Consider the following 19,130-nt stretch of genomic DNA (forward strand, 5'->3'; position numbering starts at 1 on the left):
GTCTGAGGTAATAAAGATTTTCTTGACCATTATCATGTTTTGTTTACATTTTGCCATCACCACGAATGTGTCCAAGCTTCTCTTACAAAAAATGCCATCCTCTTATTGGTAGGTTATCGTAGCATCAGTTGAATTCCGATTTGGTTTTTAAAGATTGACAATTCCCAGACATTCCGATCAAAACTTAACCAAAAAATCCTTTGTGTATGTTTTGTACAGGACAAAAACATCGGTAGAAGTCGGCCAGTGGAAACATGGCTTAAGAATCAAAATGCAAGATTTTGTAGAATTCACAAAATTGACAGATACTTGATAACAACTTCAAGCCGCATTAGAGAGAGCAGCTTACAGGGGTGCATTATTCAAAGCAATTTGATACAAGGTGCTCACGCACCTACAATAACCCCCATTAAATACATTTTCTCTGATCTCAATGTCCCATTTTGCTTTTCTTGTCATGTTTCACATCTGGCCATGTGTGCAGTGATGTACTCCAGAGGGTATGTAATTGCCTGCGGCCAGGCTGAATGGAGGCTCGCAAAGCAGGTGAATTATGTAAGTGCTAGGTCTTCGGCTCTCGATGCTGAGGTTTTCTTCTCTTTCTTCCTCATCCCCCCCCTGCTTCTCTCTCCACAAAGCAGCGGTTGTGATGTTTTTTCGCTGCTGTCACAATTAACCTCAGAGGCTGGGCAGAGAGCCAGCGGCAAGCCCTTCAGGTAAACAGTACGATAAGCTTAGCTGCAAAAAAATTAGACATTGTTTTGAAGCAAGAGGCAGTTGCTATAGTAACTGTTGCTAATTAACTGCATTCAGCCAGGGGAACAAAGGGCTTAAAGGCACTCAGGACAGCAGAGTGCACATGTGCAATCCCTCTCTTTCTGTTGCTCGAATACCTGCGTCTCTCCCTTATTTTGTCCCCGCCCTTTAACGCATGCCGGGAGAAGTGCAGCAGCCGGCCTATCAAAGGTGGACATCGATTGTGGACTGGTGTCTGTAAACTAGCCTCCTTTATTTAAAAAAAAAAAAAAAAAAAAAGATGATCACAGTGTCCTGGGGCCAATCAACATGCTTCATCAGCATTAAGGAGCACTTGAAGTGGATCTCATCAGCTCCGGTGGTATTCTGAAGAAACGGCCGACCAGAACAATAAAGCAATGACAAGAAAGAAGATCATAAAACGATAATACAGAAGACCGGCAATCTAATTCCCTACATTAATGTGTATGTGTATATGTATACGTAGGAGACAATAATGAAGAATAGTTCCTAGACGGGATGTAACTGAATATAAACACGTTTTCTAGACAGATATAAACACAGATACTTATAGGAGGCGCACTATTTGGTTTTGTCAGAAAGAAATCTGGTTGTGGCTGGAGCTCTGGGACTGGGATCTCTTGGGTTTTTAACAAGTAAAAAAAAGGCAAAAACAAAAAAGCTTTTACTTCCATGCACATGTAAACAAGTGGTCAGAGATGAAGCTCAGGACAAAGAAAGACCATGTTTTATTTGTTCATCCTTATGTGCAGGGTAACAGTGGTTTCAATCAGGCTACTAGTTTGTTTATATTTTGGGGAACGTCTCTAGTTGAGAACTGTAGCTGAGTGATACAAATATTTGGATCCCTAAACAGATAGTTAGTGGCATTGCTTTACACCTCTAATGTGTAGCACATACTATTACTCTGATTCAATGACTTTTAGCAAACTGTTTAAACAATAATGCAACCCAGATAAAGTAAAATTTCAGTAAATAAAATGAATAAAGTCCTAATTATCGGTCTGACTGCGAAGGCAGAGCAGCAGTGAAATTAATGATTGAGAAGAAATTTGGAAGAATGAAGTGTGTCATCTTTGACTAATTGTGGCTATAATCACACACTGAATGTCACGAGATGTGTGCAGTCAGACGTTACAACACATAATAAAACTCAGGCTTGGTCTTTTTTATACCTAATTGAGTAACTTGCTGAAAAACAAACAGTAATTAGAAAGGTACTTAGTCCAACATGACAGAAAAGAGAATAATCTAGAACAAGCAAATGCCAGCAATATTACATTGTTTAAAATGTTTCCTTCACACATTTAGTCTTATTTAATCAGCCATTGTGCATAAATATCTATTTTGAAAAGCCTCATATTCTGCTGCTATTCTGTATGATACTCTATAATAACTGACAGTGACTAGCTTAGGCTAACCTAGCTTGTCTCTGTCACAGTACACCACATTATTTCTCAATTTATCCTAATTATCTCCTCAGTTATTTATTTAATAACATCCTATTGTACCAAAATGTGCACACAGACTAATACAATTAGCTCATCACTCATCACTACTGTCAGCTAGCTTAGCTTAATTAGCTTAGCAGTTAGCTTAGCACAGAGATACTGCAGCTAAAGATTTCTGAATATCAACATCCTCTAGTCTCAGCTGTGGAATGTACACAGTGACTAAGTTCGAATGTCACACACAACAAATACAATAATAATACAAGGTGTTACAGATAAAGTCTGCTATGTTTAGAGGAATTAAACAACCAAGAAGAGCTAGCCAACTATACTAGTAATTAGCATAACTAGCATAGTTTTATTGCAGAAGATATCCTCAATATTATCAGCAGTAACCTGTTGACTGGGAGCAATTGGATTTGTTTTGTTTTTTTAAATGGAAGAAATAAAAGGGAAAGTTGGTCCGATTTGCTCATGGTTAAACGTTAGTACTATGCACAAAATGAATTTTAGCATACTTTTTGCTCTTTATACGCAGACTGAAGACAGATTTATTTTTTTTAATTTTATTTATTTATGCAATTTTTAATTGGGGTTTGAAGATTAACAAGTTTCTTTGAAGACAATCCAGGGGATCCCTTGTTCATATTTTGTTATAAAAATATCCTAAATTTAATACTGTAATCTAAATGTTTCAACATTCAAGCTCTTTAAAATGTAATGCAACAGTTTTGTAGCATCTTTGATTTGTAGGCATGACACAGACATGCACGGTGCAGGTGTCGACTCGTTCAGTGATCTGCACACGCAAAATACATTAACAAATTTGGGATTTTTAATTTGCTCGGCCTCCCCGCTGACAGACGGCCCTGCTTGTTTTGACAGTTGTAACGGCCCTTGTTAATGCTTGAGCGAGTGCATGGGTCACAGTTCACGGTGCGATGGTTTTGGCACTAGGAGTCCAGCGACAGCTGCATGGCTGAAAGACGAGCCCGGCCCCTACAAAGAGCGCCGAGCCGCAATCTGCCACCTTCAGCTCTCCGCCGTTCCCGCCAAACTAGTTCCGGCAGTGAAAGAATGGCATGGTGCCGGAACAAAACAACGCCCATACTCTGCCTTTCAGACCTGTCCTCGGTCCTATATCTAGCTCAAACTCATTGCTATTAAAAAAAAAAAAAAAAAAAAAAAAAGCACACTGCTTACCGGTTGTTCTTCCTCCCTGAACAGATGATTGCCTTACTTTCTATTCACACCAATATGAAGGTTTTCAGGTCATTTTGAATGTCTATCACTAGGAAGACAGTAAAATGGGGGGGGGTTGCGGCACTGAGTGCACATGCAACCAGACACTCTGAACATCTGGCACAGCTGACCTCTGCTCAATGCTCGCTCAGTCTAATGGGTCACAGTGGAAGGAGACCAACCTGGAAACTTCACAAAACAAGCACACTTAAAACAGCACTAGGACTTAATACAACACTAAAAACTCATTACTTTTAAATTTAATACTCCTTGAAAAAAAGAATGCCATAAAATATTTCCAATTAATACTAAGATAATTGTATCCTCTTTTAATATAACTGAAAATGTTTGTTTTTTTATTTATTATACAACTGGAATTTATTTCTTTAATTAATTATTCTTTAAGTGTTTATGTAGTGGCATAGTATCCTCTCATTTTATTTTTTTCATGTTATGTTTGTATATATATATTTAGTTTTATAACTAAGTAATTTATATTACATTTTTCTTTTAGAATTTAGTATTTTGTGAGTCTATTTGTGTGTGGCATAAAACCCTCATCTTTTTTATTTATTTATTAACCTTAAAAATATATTGCTATCTCTAAATCAGTGAGCACTGGCGGCTCTTGTACTTGCCGTTAATCATTTAAAACTCGCCAGGCCAAGCCATTTGTCATGCTTTAATCCGAGGCAGAGGGAGAGAGAGTGAGTGAGTTTCTCTGGCACTCCTGGTGTACAAGAAGAAGGAGGAGGGGCTACTGTGTGTGTGTGTGTGTGTGTGTGTGTGTGTGTGTGTGTGTGTGTGTGTGTGTGTGTGTGTGTGTGTGTATGCATGCTGAAAACCTCTTTGTAGCGGCAGCTGAGAGCCATTGCTGCGACTCCTAAACATTACATTTCATTTGGCCGGAGAGGTCACATGACAGCTGCAAAGGACGCCCCCCAAGGGCCTTCAGCTTTCACTTGACACTGACAGGCAGCAAGAGACTACGCAAGAAAATATGCCCTCTTTCCATGACATCACCCAGCCAGGGTTTTTTTTTTGGAAAGGGGGGATGGAGGGTAGGTGGATGAGTTTTGGGGAGCGGTTGGGGGGGCACAGCTGGTGGCAGCCGTGGTGCCATCTGCTCACGACTAATAGTTCATGCTGCTTTACTTATAGACTCGGAGCTCTCCACACTGGCCAGCAAATAAATACTGCTGCTGAGGTCTGCGGAGGCCAGACGGGCTAACACATTAATTTACTGACTGACTATTAGTCTCATTCTTACTCCCATAGCTGTAGACATTATCGCTTTAAAATCAGTTTTGAGCTCTATTTAAACCAAATTAGCATTTATGATCATTATTTATTTATTTGTTTATTCGTTTGTTTGTTCGGTTCGAAGCCTCCATCACTGGTAAATCTAAGTCAGTTCTGTAACCGTTCCGCCGCTTGGCATGAGACTCATCTGTTCTGAGATGCTGTCTTCAGGGGCTAGACCGGCTTGCAGTATTTCATCGACTAAATTATTCTCATATTCATCATCCACTCATTGTTCCCTCTGTCTAATTCCTCGCAGCCCAGCATCCCCTCCTGGATTAATTGTGGTGCCCAGCATGGTGGAGGTCACCTGGTGGGTCCATGTCACATGAACTCCACTGGACTAATTTGATTTGGAAAATTTGAAAGGAGCTGTCCAATGGTCTGTGATGTCTCTAGTACGAGATCATTCATGAGCTATTGGCTGAAACGTCTTGGATTAATCTGTTCACTACTGTAACATGGCTGTAAAGATCATTTTAAACTACACAATGCATTGTAATGTCATCTTAATTATCCTAGGGTGGACAAATCAAATGTATTAGTAAGCACACCGGCCAAGTGGAAACTCCAGGGTGTTGCCCATTCTCTCGTGCTCTCAATGACTATGCTAGAATATATTTATTAAAGCATGGAAAGCTAGTTAGCTAGTTAAATCAAGTTACATAATACACAAATACATAAAGGAATACAAATTCCAGCAAAAGTAATGCCTCAATATGAGTCATAACGCCATTATCCTTTTTGAAGAATGTCTGAGGTAAGCGTGTGGTGTTGACACGCTCGCCAAAAATCCTGCAAGTCACCAATCAGCGTTTAGCCATGAGCAGTCATCATATGCTAGTTAGAGAGATATATGACCTTGGTTCTGTTCAACCCAGTGTCCACACCTTGATCAATGTGCATCAGTTCACACCAAACACCCACTTTGTATTGACTTTGTACTTAAGTTATTCTTTTAGACATTTTTTGTGTTGACAACAATAAAAACTGGAATCGGATGTCTTACCATACATCTTGCCTTCATCAGAAAGGATGATCTTGCGACGGCCACAGGGTGGGTAGATAGCGAGCGCCTCCTGGAAGCTCTGCTCGATGTCAGGGCTCCACACACCCTCAGCGTCATTGTCCATAGGTTTCTCGGCAGAGTCGCTCATCCTCTCCATGTCCTCGCCAGGACTTTCGCTGCCGCTCCAGCTGCTGGGATCAATTTTGGCGGTTGGGACCTCCAAGCCGAAGCCTGGAGCACACTAGGGCGAGACCTAACGAAAAGGGATAAATAAAAACGGTGGTCATTTGCCAATTACAACAGGTCCTGAAGTGTTTTATTCCTCTTACACTAGAGAATTTTTTTTTAACTGTTTCATCTGTTCATAGTTACAATCAATCAAGGCTCCTCTCAGGTTAAGTTACTTCCAACAGTTATAAACAGTTTTGTCATCACCCATAACTCTTTCCTCTCTCTTAAAGGAAAAAAACCTTCACAGCAAGTCATGTTACTGTGAAACCTCAAATCAACCATCCTGTTGTGGTATACACAGGATTATTCGACATTCATGATATTCAAATAATTTTAGAAATAGCAAAATAATACCTTGCTTGAGTTGAGCCAGGTGTCTGAGTAGGAAAAAACACCTGGCCCTCCAGGACAGGAAACTATTGAACTGCAACCCTTGAAAATACCACCATTACCCCCACTGTCTTATTTGTGAAGAGTCTGTCTATGTAGGCAGCATTTTTAAGCAGCTCTCGCACCCTTCAGTCAAACAATGTCCCATTTAAAAGGGAACTAAAGGAAAGCAATTTTTAAGGGAAGCATATGTGAGTAAATAGCACTAGAATGCTAAAAAAGATCATCATGTAATGACTCAAAAACAATTTTATTACTTATTATATATAGAAAGTATGGAATCATGGTATAATACATTTTATTTCCGGCACTGGCTAATCCCTACCTACTCTAACGGGTCAGGAATCCTGGTCATGCTTGGGGACTTGAAGCTATTTTGCTAATAATGGAGCCTCTAGACCAACAACCAAAAACCAACATACATATATACAATCAAGTCTTGATTATGAAAAAATTCAATAGTTCAGCAAAACCGAAATTTTGTTAAGACCAAGAATGCAAAGGTTTTATTTTATTGCCCCCTATTTTAGCAAAACCAGCTAAAACAGCTTCCGAAGTTCCCCAGATATTAATATCATGTTTCTATTTTCCTCAGATGTACTTTCAATGGACTTCTAGAAGGATCCAATTGCCTTGAGAAATGAGCTGGGTCGAACGAGGAGGCAGCAGACATATAACCTTAAAAGTCTCAGCCAAAACCACCTGGCATCTCCTGTAAAGCAGCAGACTTTCTTCTCTAAAAGGCCTTTACAGGCGAGCCAATTTCAGCCCAGCTGTCCGTCCCCTCAAACCTCCCCTTAAATCTGGACGGAAATCATGTCAGCCACTTGCGTGAAGAACAACATGACTGCTTGCAAAACATCCAGAGCAATATTTGAATGGAAAAGGAAAAAAAAAACTCATAACCTAGCAAAATGGAACTTGGTTTTTTTTGTTCTGATTTGGTTGAAAACAAGGTCTTTATCGTTCTGATTGCTAAAGCACACAAAAGTCTAAGAATAGTCACTTGAGTCACTTGCCAAAGTGAGTTCATCTGCATGCTGAAGATTGTATACTTTATACAAGTGCACAAACCACTCAGAAGCCAAATGTGTCAAAAATGTGAGGACTCTTGGACGGTGTCACGGTCCCGTCCGGCCCCCACCCCATCCCACCCCATCCTCCAGACGAGCCTTTCCTCCCTCAGCTTGCTCGTGTTCAGGCGACACAAGCTGTTGTGGGACTAGCAGCATATGTTTCTTCTAGAATGTCAGTTCATGAGGGGGGAAGGGAGCAAGCTGTTGAGGGAGGGGAAAAAGTGAGGGGGAGGATGGGCAAATCGGAGGGAGCGGAGCAAGCTTTTCCTGAATTCCGTTTTTGTGTGCTGAATGCTGACGCTGCAGAACTGACTCGCAGACTAATGGGGAGGTGGCTTATCCCGTTCTGACCACTAAATGGTTCAGGCCTTTTCTTTTTGGCCCTGCTCCTCACTCCCCCACCCTGCCTGCATAATGAACTACCCTGCTAATCACTTCCAGTGCTGCGACATGCATGTTGTGGTGGTTCAGCGTGGCCAAAAGTCATTTGTCTTGTATTTTTACTCATCAGCAAAGCAAACCCTGTACCGATACCGACAAGAGTCCAGCCTGGAGACTTAAATTCCATATAAAAAAATATATTTTTCCACTTTGGAAAAGAAACAACAAAAGTCAACAAAAGAGACTTGGTGAATCTTTCTCGAGAGGCTTACTTTCACCAACGCACTGTCTGGGCATGTTTGTATCGTCTGTTAGGCCTTTCCCAGTAGGACAACTGTGACATTTCAGGGTTTTTTTTAGTGTATTATAGATTCGGGAGGGGAAATGAAGGAAACCAGAGTTCCCACTTCTACAGGTGGCTGCCCCCAACATCACACAAGGAAACAAATACCACCCTGCCTCAGCGGTCCATAAATTATTAAACCTCAGCTCCCTGTTTAACAACTTCACATGGTTGAGGTAAAGGAGAGGAAGACTACCTATCTGAAGGTTCACACTATAAATGATACAAACACGTTATTAGCATATTAGACCATGGCGCTGCAAATTTTTTGAATCCGATTGGTCAGAAGTTGTTTTATATATATAAATATATATACATATATATATTAACAGCCGTAGTTCCAACTAATTCAAATCACAGGTTCAGATAAATGCACAACATTTAAAAATAATATATTATTATATGACAAAACAGACAAAATTCAAATATAAAAAAATATAAATAAATAGTACAAATAAAAATATTTGCTCATTTATTATATATTCAAACAATTAATATTTATTTATTAAATATTCAAACAAAATTTTTTTATCAAACCACATTAAAATATTATATTACACTAAATGTTTACACTAAATATTCAAATATTTAAAATGTACTTTGAATAAGAACTTTTTTTGCCTTTTAAGTCACCGATTATTATTCAGTTATTCAACTTAAAGCTTAATAGTGAGTAACGTCTATGAATTATTGAGTAGCTACAGTGAAATTAATGAGGAAAAATGGAATGCAGTTCAGAGGAGGAGGAATGCAAGCCTGGACAAGCCAACAGGTCATGGGAGTTTAAGGGGTTATTGTGTGTTCTAATCTCCCACCACACACACATACACACAAACACACTCACTCACACACACACACTCACGTACACAAACAGACACACACTCACGCACACTCATGCACACACTCACATACACTCTCAGGCACACTCACACACACTCACATACACACACACTCTCACACACACCAACACACTCACACACTCGCACAAACTCACATACACACACACTCGCACACACTCACATACACACACACCAAGTAAATATCTACATGAAAAACAAAACAAAATGAGTGAAATCATCAGATTTTTTAATGCATCATTTGTATGTGACATGAAGAGCTTTTACATTCACACACATCTTGACTTTGACCCACAAGCCGAAAGCCTTTACAACGATAAGAAAAGTCTAGAGTTATTTTGGTCTCGTGAAAAATGCTGCTTCGTTATGCTATTGATTTCCTGCATATCTAACATTGTATTCATAAGTCACCAGTATTCAACTAACCATATTATTACATTAGACAAGCTACATACACAGTAAAAACTCTCTTATTTTTACAAGGCACCAGGAAGTGATTTTGATATACGGGTCCAACATCGACTCCAGGCTTTTCACAGCACTCTTACAGATGGTTAAGGCCACATCCATCAACAGGAACAAGCGTTAAAGAACATTCCGGGCAGAAATCAATAGTCTAAAAACAGCCTAATTATGGGACATGGCTTTGGTCCCTCTGTGGTCATTTACGCTTCGATAAATCAACTTAACTGATTTACCTCTGCCACAATCTCATACGCAACGCGGCCCTCGGGAACTTTCCTCCGAGTTCAAGAGCTCTTCATGATTGTATTACATTATCATGCATAAAACCTGAGCACGATTTAGGCTTGATCTAATATGTGCTGGAGTTTCATATTTTCCCTTCCTCTGCATTACAGAGCTACTCCAAGCGTCAAAACAAATCCGGTTTCAGTGATTCTTATACCCCAGGAATACACCTGAGGACAAAATAGAACTTGGTGTGCTTTTAAATTTACAGTATTCAATTCATTTGAACCAAACTGTCAGCAGACGAGGATCGCATTTGAATGTGGACCAAAGCGGAACGAAAGTATCAGTGTGAATCCGCTTCCAAATTATTTGTTTCTAATTTTGGATCGCAACGTGTTTTACAAATATGAGCTTCTAAAATTACACAAACCAATCCAAAGAGCAGAGCTGTAGTGCTGCAGAACTATATAAAAGTTTTTGTGTGTTTTCTGTGATTTCTGTTCACACTTAGTAAAGATTTGGTTATTGTCACGGAGAGAATTGTGAAAGAGTTACAAATATGCTTTTCGGCCCTACTTGCTCCTACTTTTTTTTTCTTTCCGATCCAATTAATGAGGTGTAAAGCTAAAACAAATGTTTACTACGGTATAACTTAAAACAAAACCAATTCGGAAAGTATCGCTTATGGCTCTGATTCGGACGAATACGTGTGAAAGTGCATTTCACCTCTGAAAGTCTTTAAGTGCAGATCTTGTATCTAATTATGACTAAAACCTGAAGTATTTGGCACAAAGCTGTGAACTCTCACACGTCCGCTCTAAACAGAGGCAAACTGAAGGCAGATCCACTTGTCTGTTTTGTGAGAAGAAACTGTTGTTCGCTTTGAGGTCTGGATGGTTTCTTTCAAATACCGTCTCACTGTATAGGTCATTTATTTCAAGTAAATAATCAGTAGGAATCATCCAGATACGTCTTTTGTTTAGATTAACAAACGAATATATAGATAGACGGAGGAATGCTATAACTACTGACCAGAAAAACTGAATCAGGACTGCAGTTTAATGTGATTTGGGCAATATGGCCTCAGACAGAGCCGAGCTCAGTTCAGTTTGTCTAAGCCTTGATGACAGATGGGAGCAACAATACACTGTGTTTACTCTCCACACCGAGTGTCAGACAAACAGGCGACACCGATATCCTTCCAGGGACAAGCAAGATGACGATCCTGCAGCTCTAATTCATCGATTCATCCAGCGAATATGGTTTCAGGCTGATGAAGCCGTGTGATGAGTGACTGCAAGATTTATTTTGTTTTTTTTAATGACGCATGGAAATGCAACAAGTATGTGCCAATTACCTGCTATATGCCAGTATGATGTTTATCCTGTCATTATTACAGACGCTTCCAAATACACTCTGCATTCCACTAAATAAGGTATCGTAAGGACCTAAGGTCCTAACCTACGTTCCCTCGCCTTAATGCTCTTCTCCATGTATTTTTTGCAACTTGCATATTTTAAAACAGAAATATCTAAAAGAATAATAGCTGACAGGGCATGTTGTTATAGGAAAATAATCAACCTTGAAGCGTTTTATACCACAGTAATTTGGCAATGATGGGGGGGTGTGTGTTTGTATCTAAGAATAACACCTCATTAGCAATTTATGACTATGTTCTAACTCCTGTCACATATTATACCAGCCATAAACAACTCTATACTCAGCAACATGTCTTATTCTCTCTCTTCAACTGTTAGTAAGACAAAAAAGAAAAAAGTGAAAAATTTACCAAAAAACCACAATGTGTTTCTATCTTTCCTACTTTTCCCCTCTCTCTCTATCTCTCTCTCTCTGTCTTCCTCTTTTTCGCCCTCTCTCTCTCTGTCTCACCCTCTCTCTCTCACCTCCCCCCTCTCTGTCTCCCTCTTACTTACTCTCTCTCTCCCTGTCTCCCTCTTTCTTGCCCTCTCTCGCTCTCTCGCTCACCCTTCCCCTCTCTCTGTCTCTCTGTCTACCTTTCTCACAATCCCTCTCTCTGTCTCTCGTTCTCCCTCTTTCTCGCCCTCTCTCTCTCTTTCTCCCCACCACCTCTCTCAGTCTACCTCTTTCTTATAATCCCTCTCTCTGTCTCTCTTTCTGTCTCCCTCTCTCCATCTCCCTTCCCAATCTCCCCCTCCCTCTCTATCTATCTATGTAATCTAATTATATTAACCCTCTATATTGAAAACTCTCCCAACTTAGAAATACTCAATATTAAAGGTGGGGTCTCCGGTGTTTGAGAAATGCCGACAAACAAAACAAAAACAAAACTAATGTGTAGAAAGGGGCGGAAAGCAGAAAGTGAGCAGAAAGGGGCGGGTCTTTTAGTATATGGACGAAGAGAGTGTTCAGTGCACATGTGTGATATTAGTAGAAAGCGGTTTTAACATTAACATGGCGGATAAAAACAAAGAAAGAAAGTGAAGAAAGGCTTACGATAAGGCAAGAAGCAGGACCGTGTTAATATAGGATCAGTTTTCCAGCGCTGAAGAGAACTGAACGTCTTCCACGTGAAACGGAGATAACCCTTATAGGTATAACACACAGTACTAAAAAAACACATTGGTATTACCATAGTATTACTCATTGAGTTCATTTATTGATAAAAAATATCCCCTCGGTCAGCTGCCCCAATAGGTTCCGCCATAATACTTGTCTGGGTTATACTTGGGTTACACTTGTCTGGTGTATGTGAGGGGCGGAGCTATCAAAACAGTGGTGGGACCCATTTGGGTTAGGGGTGTGTTTGTTTTGGTGATTTCAAATGTCAACATTTGCTTTCAAACAACGGAGACCCCAACTTTAAAGTTTCAGTTTAACTTGTGAATGTACAAAGAGCTTGATCCTGGTGACTCCTTCCAAACATCTCACCAGAGAAATTTCACCATATCTATACTGCCTAGGTAAGTAATACAATATTCATGTACATAAATATTTTATTAAAAGAATGTTGGAGCCGGATCACTGGTAGCCTTGCAGATATGGACCTGGCAGTCTCACAGCTGTGGTCCAGCTTTTGATTGCCATGTAGGGAACAAACCCAGTCACAGAGGGATGCAGGATCGAGTCAGTGGTGACCCCAAGCCCTGGTAAAAATTAAAGAAGGGCATTAGAGGGTCAGACAGTGCTTCTTCCGTCAGACCTTCAGACCCTTCAATACAAACACACCCATTTTCCAGATTTTGAATTCCATATAAACTCATTGACTCCATTGTAATTCTACACACTGCACTTTATCGTTCTTCCACGTAACTCACCTAAGGCTTAATAAATCACTTTCCATTGTGTACTCTTAACAGAACAAACTCTGCCTGAATTCACCTCTTTGGCCTAACTCAAGCACACGTGCAAACTGTAAATAAAATCCTTAACAATTCCCATTAGTACTAAACAAATGTTAGAATGAATTTCTGCAAAAAATAGTAATGATGAAGTCAACGATAGAGCAAGCATAGTCTTCATGATCGGAACACAGTCCTGCTAAACTGCCTTATCCTGCTTTACTTAGAATAAAATACAAATCTCCTATATATCATAAAATCTCCTATAAATAAAACAAAATACTTCAGATTAAATATGGTTTGCTGCACACTTTTAAAAGGGATTAATGAAGGAAAACATATCCCTGAAAAACAAGCCTTAAGACTTCATCCTTCAAGAAAGACGTAGTATGTGTCACTAAATACGGCTTTATCACTGGCTTTGTTCTGTGCAGTGGGGGTAAAAGTCTGTGTACTGTAAACTGTAATAGTGCTTCCCACACACACACACACAGACACAGACACACACACCTCCTAGGCACCATGCCCAAAGGTACTTACACTCAAACATGCTGTTCCTGAATTTAAAAAAGGCCAGAGCTAAGCTGGGTCAAGTTCCAGGCAACAGTTTTACCCAATCATCAACTATCTGGTTTTTACTGTGATCAGATTTCTGTTCTTGGCTGTTGTAATGCATCCCCTCAAAGTTTATCATGATCTGAAATACTTTTCTGGTCACCACGGTTGTAAAGAGTAGTTGTCTGAGTTACTGTATCCGTCCAGTCTGGCTGTTTTCTCTGCTCTCTCTCTCTCTCTCTCTCTCTCTCTCTCTCTCTCTCTCTCTCTCTCTCTCTCTCTCTCATTAGCAACAAGTCATTTCCACCCACAGAACTGCTGCTCGCTGGAGGGTTTCTGCGTCTGGAGACTACTGAAAACGAATGGAAATCCCTAGGATATCAGCAGTTTCTGAAATACTCAAAGCAGACCATCTGGCACCAATAACCATGCCACGAACAAAATCGCTGAGAACACTGGAGTCAGATTAACTGAAGCTCTTGAGTTTATACTTTGTGCTGCTACCACAGGACTGGTGGAGCAGGTGTACAGGTGTTCCTAATAAAGTGGCAGAAAGTGTATAAACAAAAGAAGAAGAATCGAGATTGTTTTAGAACACCCGGGCGGATAGGGTTAAAAGGTTTACCGTCTTTAATTATCCCTTTTTTTGGGTAAATCACAGATGCCAGTTAACTAACCACATGCTTATAAGAGCTCCACCTTCAGAGCACTCTGCCATTTGTGTGCGTGTGTGTGTGTGTGTGTTGGTGCTCAGCTTCTCCTGAGGCTAACTCCCTCTCTGATAATGTTCTGTGCACGCTGTGGCCAGGATGTGCCCCAACACGCCTCTTTCACAACTCACTGCTATGCACACACACGCCAGCAGTTCCAGAACTGGGGATTTGACTGTGAAGAAAAAAAACAAGAAAAAAAAAAAACAAGCAGAGCTTAACTGGCTCCGAGCCGGTGACAGTGTTTCTGCTATCGGCTCTGCTTGGCTGATAAGACACTGATGGGTCAGACAAAAACAAGGGGGAAAAAGAAGACAGAAATGGGCTTTCAGTTCAACCATTCAACCGCTTTTTTCCCTTTTCCACTTTTATGCAAACGGTACAGAGACTTTACGGATCCGATTGAACGTGGAGCGGATTTTATCGATGTCATTTACATTCACATCATTTGGCAGCAACTTACATTTATTTAAAACCAAAACAAAATAGTCAGTTGATGATTCAGGGCCTCGCTCAGGGGCCCAGCAGTGGCAGCTTGGTGATCAAACTTATCGCCTGAATTTAAAAAAAAAAAAAAAGAAGAAGTTAATTGTTATTTTGTGTACTTTTTTCCGTTCCAAAAAGTTGTGGAATACAAATTTCAGAAATGGATGAAAGTTTTTTTTCTTGAAATTATGTTGTCTGTCCATGACAATTCTCCTCTTCCTAGAGTTTGAAGCCCATAACTGATGAAAACATGGGGGTTAGCAAACGTTTTCAGTTTACTTGCTTTAAATTAGGGAAGCATTTGGACAGAAACCTAGCATGCAAGCAAGAACAAAACCACCTCCGAAAAGACTTAAGGGGAAAAAATTGACCAATATGCAAAACTCAATCTGGACAAGATCAATCACAGAGCAGAAATGGCTTCAACTTTCGGTCAGTCTTGTGGAAAGTCTTGTGTAGGTCTAAAAACAAGAAGCATGTGACTATCGCTGTAGAAGGTGAAACTCTGAACTTTCTACTTCTCTTTAAACAAAGCTTGCAGTTAAAGACCAGAACCATTTGGGTGCTAAGTAAAGCTCCCAGAACTCGATATGATAATTCACAATATGATAGAAAACTCAATTAATGCGTCCTTTGAAAGGCTCCTCTTTGGAGAGGCTGTTTGCATTTGAATGGAATATTTCTGCTAGTGCGTCTCTTTTGTGTACTGGCGTCTGCTTTGCTCTTAGGTACGCAGGTCCTTTAGAGCGCTGGAGTGGACGGACGTGCGCCGCAGCGCATTCATTAGAATCATATCAAAAAGTCTGCCCTGTGGGAAAAAAGAGCCCTATTTACTTGCTTGTTCATTTAAGGCATATGTCTGTATGGCATCATTATATCCATCCTATCATTTAAACACAAAGCGTCACGTACAAAGCTGGCTGAAGAGCACACTAGCCAGACTACAGTGATGGATTCTGAAACGGGAGAAATGGCACTTTAAGGCAGCTTAATCCGGTAAATAGGTGTGGAGCTCTCACTTCTGATTGGTCAGATCTGTGTCCTATAACTGCAGCTCCGAGCAGTTCGGTATAATATTGACGCGTCTTCACTAACAACCGGTTCATCTTTTTCTCTGAGGAGATGTTTGAGTGTTTATTTAGCGTTAATTAAAAATTTTAATTAAATAAAAAAAAAAAAATCAGATTCATAAAAATATTTACATACTCATTTGTTTGGTATGCCTGATATGCCAAATATTATATTACAGTATAACAAATTTATATTTTTTTATACAATTTAATAAGTTGTATTTATGTATAATTCATTTTATAATGATATTTTTTAATCATTATTATTTATAATAATTTGTTCATTTGAATGATTTTTTGTTTGTTTGTTTGTTTATGTCACTTTTGGTTATTATAAGGATAATTTAGTGGGGGGGGGGAATAGAAACTAAAGAAAAGAAAATCAAAATGTTTGTCAAATCGCTTACTATAAATTCAGGGTTTTGACATTTGATGGACATTTTCCAGTCTAGTACGGTGCTCTAAAACCTTACGATTTAAAAATGATCATATGATTTAAAAAAAAACAAATCGCAGTTACAATAACACTTGATTGTGATCAGTCACAATACGTTCATCAGAATATTAACTTTCACTTTCAAGCAAGATTTTTCAATTGTTAAGTGATGGACAGTTATAAATCTGAAGTTGCTGTGGCTGAAGAGGAATAAAACACATCAGGAAACACATGCAGTGTCCAAGGATTGAGACTGTTTTGTGCCTCACACTGTGATGATTTTCATACATCACATCCGGTGGGATTTTATTCTTTCACATGCAGTAGTGTGAATTCAAACACTTCCATTAATCCTGTCGTCTGTTTCTCAATTCTCAAGCTCATCACTGTCACTTACACATGCGATGATTTTAAATAAGTGCCCCCTGAATGAATGACAAAATCATGTGGAAATTCTTTCAAATGCTAAATTAAGATTATTGTGAACAGTGACAGAACAGCATTTATACAAAAGCTTGATTTTTAACAGGTGTCGATCCTCGGTCGTCGGCACAGTTTGCTAATCCTTAATACGGGAAACAGAATACAAGACAACACAGCTGCTGGTGTGCGCCAAAAGACGCAGCCTCTCCAATTATAAGGTCTCGGAATCGCACAGCCTTCACAATGCACCTCTTCATGCTTCAAGTTTGAACATGGACACAGGAGCCTCTGGCAACCGCGTAGTAACACCATTGAAAAACGCGTGGTAAGTGGCTCTCCTGCTGACCCGAGCTCGTCTTTGGCTTTGGTCACAAGCTTGTCAAAAAGCGAAGGGTCTGTTCGAACACTAATGATCACAGCTTCTATGAGGAAGGAACGCCACCTGTGGAAACTGTCGCAACCTCAGGAGATAATTGCGCACTCCTCTCAGGCTGACACGGGCTCCATGGAAATAGACTTATTAGCGCGATAAAGAGGAGGGGTTGGGGTGGGGGGGACAACAAGTGAATGCCTCAGCGAGAGACGAGCTGTGGCTGTGTCACGGCATTATGGGAGATGACACTTATCAACGGATTACAAGAAGCGCTACGGTCGAGACCGAGCTGGAATGCAGCTCCTTAAATTAAGAGACCCAATTTCAGCCGTCGCACAAGGCCAGGGTAATGAAATAAAAGAGGAGAGGTCCGAAATGTAATTTTCCGTGTCGACTCCTTTTGTGTGATTATCTCGGAAGGTGCAGTGATCATTCCGTGAATGGCTTTCTCCAACTCCGTAATGACCCGGAGTAGTTAAGGTCTCAAAGAGAAGAACTGCAATTACCTGGTAATTACCAAAACGCATGGCACACCGAGTATTTTAGAAGTGTACTGCTGCAGCTAGTTAATTACCACGGTAACTATGCTAGCGTCTGCTGGTTTAGTAGTAAGAGGTTATGCATGTGTGCAGCAAGATTTAAAGAGTCGCGATTCCACACGCTGTGTTATTAAAGCACATACGTGATCACAGCAATGCAAAACACAACATGATGAAAAAAGATAAAAGACATCCATATGGTTTGTTTTTTTGAGCTGATTTATCAGATACTCACTACATTTTCATCAGATACTTCAAACTAAATAAAAAATTTCTCTATCGCTCCAAAATAAACATTTTTCTTTTATTTATTTTTAACACGAGGGTGCAAAAACCTAAACTGAAACCCGTCGACATTTCTGTTCACTTTTTTTTAATTGAATGAAGCGTTTATTTATTTTATTTCTTTGTTTGCCTGTTTATTTATTTGTTTTAATCTTAATACATTATTAAAAAAACACAAAGACTTTAAGCAGGATGAACAAAATTAATAAACAATAAAAATATACAAAAAATGTAATTAAGTAAACATTTCTTTGTTAGTTTTAATAAGTTTTATAAGTTACGAGAAAAAAAACATGGATATGCCAAATATTATTATACTGGAATAATTAGGGTGGGAAAAATAAACCGAACAGAATAAAACCAAAATGTTTATACAAGAGCCAGAAAATGTCATGTGGTGTAGCGAGGTGTGAAAATAACACGTCATGTACAGCTAGCACACAGGAAAGGCAGGTTGTGTAATAACTTGCCTAGAATAAATTCAGGGGTTTTACACTTAATGCATTTTCGAGTCTAATACTCAGGTCTAAAACCCTGTGATTTAAAAACAACCATTGTTTAATTTGGATTATGAAATGATCACTGCTATTAAAATGACGTGTGAAGTTCAGCAAAATATTAAAACTGTCCATTTCAGACAGATAGTGAACCACCGATTGAGGCAAGCTGGTTGTTTGGATAGTTGTTCCTCCTGGCTTTGTGAACATGTCTCTGAGTTCTTTGTAAAGCTCGAATCAGAAAGAAAAAGTCCAGTGGAGTGAACAGCCAGCAATTCTTCTCCTTCTGGCATCACCGGAGTGTTTATTTCATACCTCTTTAAACCCACAGAGCTGGATGCAAGCGAATCCGTCTGATGCCATCTAGCTCAAACCTCAGACCCGATCCTTGCTGCTACTCCAGGCCACTCTGGGATCAATTTCTGTTGGCCAGGATGGTGGATTGATTTACAGGGCCTGTCAAAACATCTATCTCCACCTGCCTGCGACGTGCAACAATCAGCTGCACCGTTCAGCCCATTACACCGCTGCTGCAGACAGGGCCGCAGAGACGCTCTCTATTTACGGCTCACGAGCTGGATGCTGGCGCTCAACACTCTGCTCCTAAAGTGTTTTCTGTTGTGGCATGAGGCAATCATGACAAGATAACTAAAACGGCTATGCGGGATGGGCTGTCCGACAGGG

The 19,130-nt window shown here is 39.9% G+C and overlaps 1 protein-coding gene across 9 annotated transcripts in view; it reads right to left on the reverse strand.

Annotated features, from left to right (window-relative positions):
• tead1b (TEA domain family member 1b) overlaps positions 1-19,130 on the reverse strand; it is a 61,066-nt gene that overhangs the window by 29,874 nt on the left and 12,062 nt on the right. For all 9 annotated transcript variants that reach the window (XM_027153078.2, XM_027153079.2, XM_027153075.2 and 6 more), the window contains one exon: positions 5,782-6,034. In XM_027153078.2, the coding sequence (XP_027008879.1) occupies positions 5,782-5,938 (157 nt within the window). In that variant the 5' untranslated portion in view covers positions 5,939-6,034. The remainder of the gene's footprint in view (positions 1-5,781; positions 6,035-19,130) is intronic.

This window comes from Tachysurus fulvidraco, chromosome 2, assembly GCF_022655615.1.
Source record: "Tachysurus fulvidraco isolate hzauxx_2018 chromosome 2, HZAU_PFXX_2.0, whole genome shotgun sequence".
Classification (NCBI taxonomy): Eukaryota; Metazoa; Chordata; class Actinopteri; order Siluriformes; family Bagridae; genus Tachysurus; species Tachysurus fulvidraco.